We start from the raw sequence: 9,107 nt of genomic DNA, 5'->3' as shown, positions 1-9,107 counted from the left end.
CTGGATGATACCCTTGATATCCTCCCACAACTCATCTGGCCTTCGCTCATTAGTGTTCAAAGTCTCAAACCTGTTCCTGAGATGGTTCTGAAATTCAGGTGGGACAGACTCAAAGTCATATTTTGGTTGCCTTGGATTTGGTTTAATTCTCCTCAAGGCAGTCCTCCAACTAATCCTTTGGCTATAAAGCTTTACAGGAAAAGACGGTCCATCCTCTTTCTGTGGAATATCTGGTAGATTTGAACTGCCAACCTTTGGTTTGGCAGTCCAACAGAGAAACATAATATGCCACCTAAGAGTTATCATAAAATACAGTTAATATAGTATACCAACTAAGAATTGGCCTAAAACTTCTTCCAGTAGTTGTCACACTGATCTCAATTCATAATGACCACTCCATCAGGTTTAGGGGAGAATACAACCCATCTCCATTCCTCAGAGCAGCTGGTCCATTTGAACCCCTGGCCTTTTGGTTAGCAGTCCACACATAATACACTATACCAACAGGGCTAACAATTCTACTCCTCAGTATATACTCTAATAAAAACATGAAAACACACAATCTTATACATGGTTACATTATTCCTAACAGGACAAAATTAGAAACCCAACTGTCCACCAGCTGATGAGTAAGTTAGCAACAGAGCACAACATGGCTTAATCCGTAAGAATTCCTCACCTGAGGATGGACAAGCAAGATATAGTATATCCACAAAATGGAACATTAGTCAGTTATAAAATAAGTACTAACACATGAACTTCAGCATGTACCAAGTATGAAGATTATGACCAAGTTGAAGACAACAGCAAAATGATCACATCACATGCATGACTGCATTAATGAAATATGTCCAGAACTGGCAAATCTGTAGAACTGGAAAGTAGATCAGTGGTTTCCAGCAGCTCAGGGAAGGAATGGCAAATGAATGCTAATAAGCAAAATAATACAATTTTGGGGTGATGAAAAGTTATAGAACATTGAACAAATGAGAAACCACTGGGAGAGAGTAAGTTTTATGCATGTAAATCTTTATAAGAAGAATTTTTCTTTAAAACTTCACAAATATATGCCTAAGTTTGAAATTAGACATAAGACACTCAAACTGGTAAGCAAAGTAACCTTCTATCTTGGTCAGAACCATGCTAGTTTTAAATTTGACTTAAAAAAAATTTGTATAATAATTACCCTTTATCCTTGATGAAAAGCCTCCAGCTACTTAAGGATATATCGATATATATGTAACACTGCAAAAGGATGAATCTTCAACTCTAAAGTTCACCAAATACACAAATAAAAGTGGCATTTCCACTACTGCAATATAAACTACTTGCAGTTTCATGTCTAAGTAGGAAAAAACATTAACTAGAATTTAATTACTAAGTTTTCATATACTTTTACAAATGGAAGATCAACTTTTTCTCCTTATGTAGTTGCAGACATTTCTGAAAATATACTATTACATGTGTCCAAATACAAGAGTATGATCCTTCTAGATTTAATTTTTCATGATTTTCCAATGTGTATGTACCCTACACCAAAGGGAATATATAGTGAAATCCTCCATACAGGCCAACTTCACTCCTGCTCCTCTACTTCAACACAGAAGTTCTTTAATCAAGAATACCATTTCTCAACTTTTAGTAGTTTAACTCTCATCCTACCTAAAAGCCACAGTCTGATTTAAACCTACTGCAAAAAAAAAATTCCTGATTAGGTATACTCAGTGTTTTAATCACCAAGTAAAACCTAATGCTTTTGCCATTTGTTGACCTAACGGTCTCCTAACTAGACTGGGAGCTCTTTGTAGTTTACTCTATGTCACAGTCCAAAATCAAGCAGATATTTCTGAGTACCGTTAAACAACCAAGAGGAAGTTATTTCTTTCAATTAAAATGAAATTTAAGCATTTCAATGTTTATTTAAAAGGTGAAAAGATGTTCTAGTGGTTCAACAGTTAAGTAATTGGCTACTAACAGAGATCAGTGGTTCAAATCTAACAATCAAAAAACAAAATATATGATATGCTTCAGTAAAGAGTAAAGCCTAGAAAAACCTATGGAGTAGGTCTACCCTGCCACAAGGTTGTTAAGAGATAGATTTGACAGCACAAAAGAACAAAAAGCATAAAACAACAAAATGCAACACAATCACTGTGACTCCTTTCTAGCTATAGTCTTCTACAATTTTTTTCTGTAATTTATGGAGTATATTATAGATAACCAGAAAACATCATTTATTACCAAAATTGGCTATTCAAGCCATCATACAACATGTTACCTAGCATTAAAGAAGACTCACCAGTCATCTGGCTTAACAGCATCTGGATCTGCTATTTTTGGTCTTTCATCCCAGTCCTCAGGTTTCCGGTCTTCTGGGTCCTCAATGTCACGTGATGGATTTACAGGTGGAGTCATGTCATTTAGCAGATTTCCACTGTTCACAACAGACTGATCAACCAGTATCTCAAAGTTATTATCTGGATTCAAGACTGGGGAGGAAAATGAAATAAAAAGTTTACTTAACCACTTATTCCAAGCTCTCACTGCCACAATTAAGACTAGAGTCAGAACATAACTTTACACATGCTTACGTTATGCATCAGAGAGTTGGACAATGACCAAGGAGGATAGAAGGAGAACTGATGCCTTTGAGCTGTGGTGCTGGAGAAGAGTACTGAGAATACCATGGACTGCTAGGAAAACAAATAGATTTGTCCTGGAGAGGGTTAAACCGGGTGGCTCCTTGGAGGCAAGGATTCTGAGGCTCCGTCTAACTTACTTCGGACATGTAGTGAGGAGAGACCGGTCCTTGGAGAGGGACATCATGCTTGGGAGGGTGGAGGGATGGCGCAGGAGAGGAAGGCCCTCTATGAGGTGGACTGATTCAGTGACTGGGATAATTGGGATGGGAGTGTCAGAGACAGTGTGATTGGCACAGGACAGAGCGGAGTTTAGGGCTGTTGTACATAGGGTTGCTATGAGTCGCAGGCGACTCGACGGCACATAACAAACCAACAACAACAACATTTGGCAAGTTAACTTCCATTTACTGCTTCCTCTACTTTCTAAAATACATAAAAAAATTCTTATTGCTGAGTTGAAGTTGACTCATAGTTCAACCTCCAGTGGGATTTTAGAGGCTACAAATTACAGGAGAGGAAGGGAGCTCTGGTGGCCTAGTGGCAAGACGCTGCACTACAATCCCAGAGGTACGCGGTTCAAATCCACCAGATGCTCTGCTGGAGGAGGGGGCAATCTTCTCCTGTACCAGTCAGATCTGATTTGACGGTACACGTAAAAATAATACAATAAAAAAAAACCAATTAAAAAAAAATTACAGGAGAGGAGCAGCTGGTGATTCCCTACTAATCAAGTCACCAGAGCTCCTAAAAGATACAGCAAATCAAATTTTATGGATCAAGACTTCATTTACAGACCTTAAAAACATAAAAAATGCAACTATTAGTCTGACACAAAATGATGAGTGACTAATTATCACACAAAATTATTTTAACTATCCCTTCAGCTCAAGCAATAGGTAAGATTTGAAGTCAGCAAAAACACTTTTCTTATTTGCAGGACACAATCTTTTCCAGATATACAATAATTTCAATTAAATAGATGTGAAATGCATATTGCTATAAAATCTCTACACTAGTGGTTTTTCTTACTTAATGTATAAAGATGAGTTTTCTTATCAGTAAAATAGCTCTTCAGATCTGCATCTGGTCTCTTAGCATGCTTTTCTTCATATGAACCTGTCTTTGGGTTTTTGTGTCGGAAGATAAAGTGCAATTTATAGTCCTCTCCACATTTATCTGGACCAAACATAATTGTATATGGAGTCTTGTCATGAAACTGATCCTTCAAAGACAAAAATAGATTATGATAATTAATACAGTGTACTCAAAAGTTTTATAAAGCTTGTGATATATCTTCATAAATTATTGTTGCAATTAAAGAAAAACCTTATGCTGAGGTTTATAGACACCAGCAATTAACACATCAAGAAATTTTTAAATGAGAATCTAAGAAGTACTTAAAAAATTAAAAGGTAATATGTTATTACAAGTTAAGTTTGAGGAAATCAGACAGTAGAAGTAGCTAGTAAGCTGGAGCTCAGGTCTCAATTGAAGTTCAAATAAAAGTCAATACGCCAACATTCCAAAAATATTTAAACAGCACAGAAGAAAGCATTTCTTTTATAGGTCTTGTAACATTTTCTTTCCTTTTCTCTAAGATTCTTAAAAGATAATTGTGGGTGGCTACATAAAAAATAGTAAGTACATACATACATACCAAGTTGAGTTCTGGAGTTTTAGAAAGCAATTTCACATAGGCACCACCACATTCTATTCCATTTTGGAAATTAACTTCATACCTAGTTTCAAAGAGAAAAGCAGAAAACCTCATGTCATTTTGAAAACTCCAACCTCTTAGTAAATTTTCCTTTCATCTCAGGTCATGTTTTATTAGACTCTCCTTTACAAAGATTCTCTCTCTGAATGGAACATATGATTAGGCATTATATGTATGACAACAATCTGGAACAAGAGGTGTACTGCAAAGGAGACTGGGGGAGGGAAAACAAGGAAAATGTGTAACAATGAAGGAATGAAAATCACAGTTGGAAAGAAAAAAGTTCTCTTAATAGAAAAATTCCCAATAAATACTTTCTGCAAAGTCCATTTCTATGTCAGGAGCAAGAACAGCTAGATTGTCTCAAATTTTGGGGGCCAATATTTTTAAAAATCACCACCACCACTATAAAATCCCATTCAGAGATGCAGAACATTACTTACAAACCTCTATTCAAATTTATGTAATTTCAAGGGCACTCTGGTGGCCTAGTGGCAAGAATCTGCGCTGCAATCCCTCAGGTATGTGGTTCAAATCCACCAGATGTTCCACTGGAGGAGGGTAAATCTCCTCCTGTGCCAGTCAGATACTACTTGAAGGCATGTAACAAGAAGAAACAAAAACAAAAAAACAGAACCAACAAACCCCCAAATTATTATTTTTTTCCCCTTGCATAGAGTAAGCAGTTTTACAACAGAATGTTTCCTGAGATTACTCTTCTGAGAAAGTTTATATCAAACAGCCATTCACTTACTGAACAATGAGAGGCTTGGTATCAAACACGAAGGGCTTATTCAGTTTAGCAGAGATGGCGTGATGCTTGGCTCGTGACATTAACACAAGTCCTTTATCACCTGGAAGCTTTGTTTCCTTCATCTCATCTACCTCCCACTTTCCTACAAGACAATTCAAAACAAAACCATTCCCGTGTAAATTGTTCAAGACTATCATAGTGACAAAATTTTATTATGTTCTAGTTATCTATCAGAGTTAGTATATTAAGACATACTTATATTTGACATATATTGCTGTGTAAAGTCAAGTGAATTTTGACTCACAACAACTCTGTAGGCAAAAGAAAACTGCCTGATAGGAATTCCTAGGCTGCGACCTTTATGGGGGCACACTGCCAGGTCTATTCTCCCACAGAACTGGTGGTTTTGAGTCACTGACTTTTTGGATCATGCTGAGGGCTTAACTATGGTCTCAGCAGGACCCTCTGACAAATATAAGGACATGCTTTCTAAAAAAAGAACAAAAAACAACAAAACCGTAATAACTACAGAAGTCATTTTACCACTGCTCAGAGAAGACGTTCCATTTCCAACTTACAGCATCACAAGCAATAAGTAGCTTTAATTTTATGGTATTAAATTAATATTAAATATCTAACCTTACGGGGGGGGGGAATCCCATGTGGCATAGTGCTTAATGTACTGGACTACTGGCTCAAAGCTTAGCAGCATGAATTCACTAGCCACTCAGAGAGAAAAATGAGCAGTCTCCTCTCCTGAAGCTTTGTACCCATGGAACCGAGAAGTAAGGTCAGAACCAACTTGACAGCAGTGGGTTAATTTGTTTGGCAGTGGGTTTTAATCCTATAAAATATTAAGATAGCACATAATGACAAATTTCCTATGGCAAAATTTTAAAATATACAACTTTTCAGACAATCTTGAAAGATATCACGTAAACAGTTAAGTCCGTCAGATTTTAACTTGTTATTCTATCTGAATGAAAGAGAATTCTCACCATCATATTTAGCAATTTCATCATCAGTGTCATCTTTCTTGGCTTTGGATAAAATCCACCTGTAATTCAGAAAAAAACCAACATGAAGATTCAAATAAATAAAACTGACCAATGAAGACAGTGTAAAGTCTAATAACAAAGGGTAAGAAAGAAAAAAAAGGCATGAACATCTATTAAGAGTGACATAAAAATCTGGGAATGGCCAATGCTGATGGCTAATAGCAGAACAAGATAACAAATAGAATTACTGCTATTGCACGTATATATGTGAAAACTAAAAGTGAACTATGTTCTATTATCTGTATACTTTGAATAAAAAAGAGGTGACCAATCTCCATTATTTCATTAACTTGCCATTTGCCTCTAAGGTTCATCCTTCCTAATAAACACTTACCCTGAAAGAGTTCCTCTGTCAAAGGAATCTGCAAAATACACTTCCCCTGTTGGAACTGGAGCTTTGTAGGTAACCTGTGTTAAATGTAAAAAGCAAGTTAAGAACTGAAATTTTCTACTGTGAATAACGTAGCAATAAACATGGGTGTGCCTGTATCTGTTTGGGTGGCCGCTCTAGTTTCTTTAGGATAGATTCCTACTAGAGGACTTGCTGGCTCAAACCTAATGGATGGATAGGAAAAAACTATGGTATAATCACACAACAGAATACTACACAGCACTGAAAAACAAGGAACTTGTAAAACATTAGACAGCATGAGTGACCCTGGAGGACATTATGCTTAGTGAAAGATCTCAGTCACCAAAGTACAAATACTGTATAAAAGTCACTGTTATAAATAGGACTGACATGAGGCGTTGGGGGGAAACTAGGAAAAGGGGAAAAATAATAAACACTGCATTAGAAAGATGAAAGAAAGACTGTTTAAATGGGATATATAATTAGGCATTATTTGTATGGAAACAGACCAGAATAAGGTGCACTGCAAAGTGGACTGGAGGAGGGATGGAGCAAGGGAGGAAATTGTACAACAATGAATGATTTTTTAAAAAGTGAACTGGGGGAGGGAAATGGGAGGGAGGAAAATGTGCAACAATGAATGAATGAAAATCCTATATTTTCTGTAAACTTTCATTAAAATCATTAAAATTTTTTTAAAAAGTGATACTTTAAACAAATCTTGGTTTGCTTTCAGTTAAGAAAACTTTTATAAGTGGCCAGTGAATTAAACACATTATCTTTGGGTGCCAGGAAAAAACCAAGTTATTTTAGCTTACTTTTTAAAATAGGACTAAAAGAATAGACTCAATGACTACATCAAACCTTTGGAGATGAAGAAGTACTGGTATCTGATTTTGATGTTGAGTCTTCTACCTCTTCAATGACATCGTCAAGGGCATCCTCAATGTCAATATCATCATGTCCATCATGAGCTTGAATGGCAGCAATTCCAAATACCAGCAATATACAGACTAACCATTTCCCTTCCATGGTCTACAATAAAAAAGAATGTAAGGCTGAATGGACGGTCTGCTGTTTTGAGTTTTTTAAAAAATAGTAATCCAAAATAAGCAAATTAAGTCTAGGCTTCATTTAACACCAAATTGTAGAACTAAAAAAAAAATTAAGTGAGTCATTTTATAAATGAAGAAACTTAAACACAGAGATTAAAGGACTCTCTTAAAATTAGTTAAAAAGTAAAAATCAAGAAATGTCAAAATCCAACATAAAGAATTATTTACCTATATTATACTACTTACTACATTAGATACATAGAATGTTATTTTCTTAGGGTATTCAAATACAATTTCAAACTAACAATTTATAATATGTTTTTACAATGGATAACAATGCTTCCACATAATCATTTACAATGCATATTAATTAAAACAATGCAATGAAATAATGGATGAAACAAGTGATCTCATGTTAAAAACCTCCTATAAACACTGCTGTTAAAAAAAATTCAGGTGCTTCCAGCAACAACAAGGCAACAAGTTCAACAGGGCAGCAAACAACAAAATGCTGGTGAGGTTGTAGAGAGATTGGATTCTCATTCACTGCTAGAGGAAATGTAGAACGGTACAATCATTATGAAAGGCAGTCTAGTGCGTTTTGAAGAAGTTGGAAATAGCCTAAAGAAAGCAGAGCCACGATTAAAACAGATGTATGCACACCCATGTTTAATGTTGCATTATTCACAATAACAAAGAGATGGAAGCATCTATGTATACAACTATGGTACATTTACACAATTAAATATTACGCTGCACTGAAAAACAATGAACTTGTAAAACGTTACACAACATGAGGGAACTTAAAGGACATTATGCTAAGTGAAACAGGGCAGATATGGGGGAGCTGGGAACACTATAGGGAAATAATGGATAGATAATGACAAGTGCAGTAGAACAGATGAGAGGAAGTATTGACAGAAAGGAATATATGTGACTTAATCCAACTGTAGCAGAAAATAAGATTTAACAGAAAAGGTTTACCTATTACCTAACCCATGATTCTATAAACATTTTACCAAACTGCTTTGTCAAGATTTAATCTTTAAAAAAAAAAATCCCAGCTGAAACTATGGAGAAGAAAAAGAAAGCTCCTGCTGCCAGAGAACAAAGAAAAAGCAAAGGGACTTCACAAAACTGAAGACCAAGATCCAAGATGGCGGTGGAGGCAGAGACAGCGTGGTGAGCTGCGGGAGCAGCAAACCACTTAAAGCCATTATGGCCTTCCACAGACTTCGGCTTATTGAAAATTGAACACTTAAACAGTTGATGACTGGCCCTCAGTGAAGATCGAGGCTCAACAACAGGAATTCAAGGATTCCCAAAGAGAAATGGGTGAGTCTCGTGGCTCCCACCCCCATAGAGCCTGTGCCACTCCGCACAGCCACTGCAGCTCCATGAGGCCTCCACGGCCAAGAATGAAGATTCCCTCACCCAGGATGGATGCTGGGCACCGGCCCTCCTCAAGACTGGTACAGCGAAGCCACCACACTGCTGCAAGGTGGACTTGTTCTGGAGAGAATTCTTGG

At 36.6% G+C, this 9,107-nt stretch overlaps 1 protein-coding gene across 2 annotated transcripts in view; it reads right to left on the bottom strand.

Annotated features, from left to right (window-relative positions):
* CANX (calnexin) overlaps positions 1-9,107 on the bottom strand; it is a 45,986-nt gene that overhangs the window by 19,592 nt on the left and 17,287 nt on the right. Inside the window, exons 1-7 of one of the 2 annotated variants that reach the window (XM_006898112.1) lie at positions 7,388-7,560; positions 6,506-6,579; positions 6,112-6,170; positions 5,114-5,255; positions 4,300-4,381; positions 3,672-3,864; positions 2,300-2,489 (exon numbers count right to left, since the gene is read on the bottom strand). In XM_006898112.1, the coding sequence (XP_006898174.1) occupies positions 2,300-2,489; positions 3,672-3,864; positions 4,300-4,381; positions 5,114-5,255; positions 6,112-6,170; positions 6,506-6,579; positions 7,388-7,555 (908 nt within the window). In that variant the 5' untranslated portion in view covers positions 7,556-7,560. Of the gene's footprint in view, positions 1-2,299; positions 2,490-3,671; positions 3,865-4,299; positions 4,382-5,113; positions 5,256-6,111; positions 6,171-6,505; positions 6,580-7,387; positions 7,561-9,107 lie in introns of those variants that run through there. The other variant, XM_006898113.1, reaches the window with a different exon arrangement.

This window comes from Elephantulus edwardii, unplaced genomic scaffold (assembly GCF_000299155.1).
Source record: "Elephantulus edwardii isolate Elephantulus edwardi_28Jun2011 unplaced genomic scaffold, EleEdw1.0 scaffold00221, whole genome shotgun sequence".
Lineage (NCBI taxonomy): Eukaryota > Metazoa > Chordata > Mammalia > Macroscelidea > Macroscelididae > Elephantulus > Elephantulus edwardii.
The sequence above is the reverse complement of the archived record's forward strand: the minus strand, read 5'-3'. Positions and strand labels throughout refer to the sequence as shown.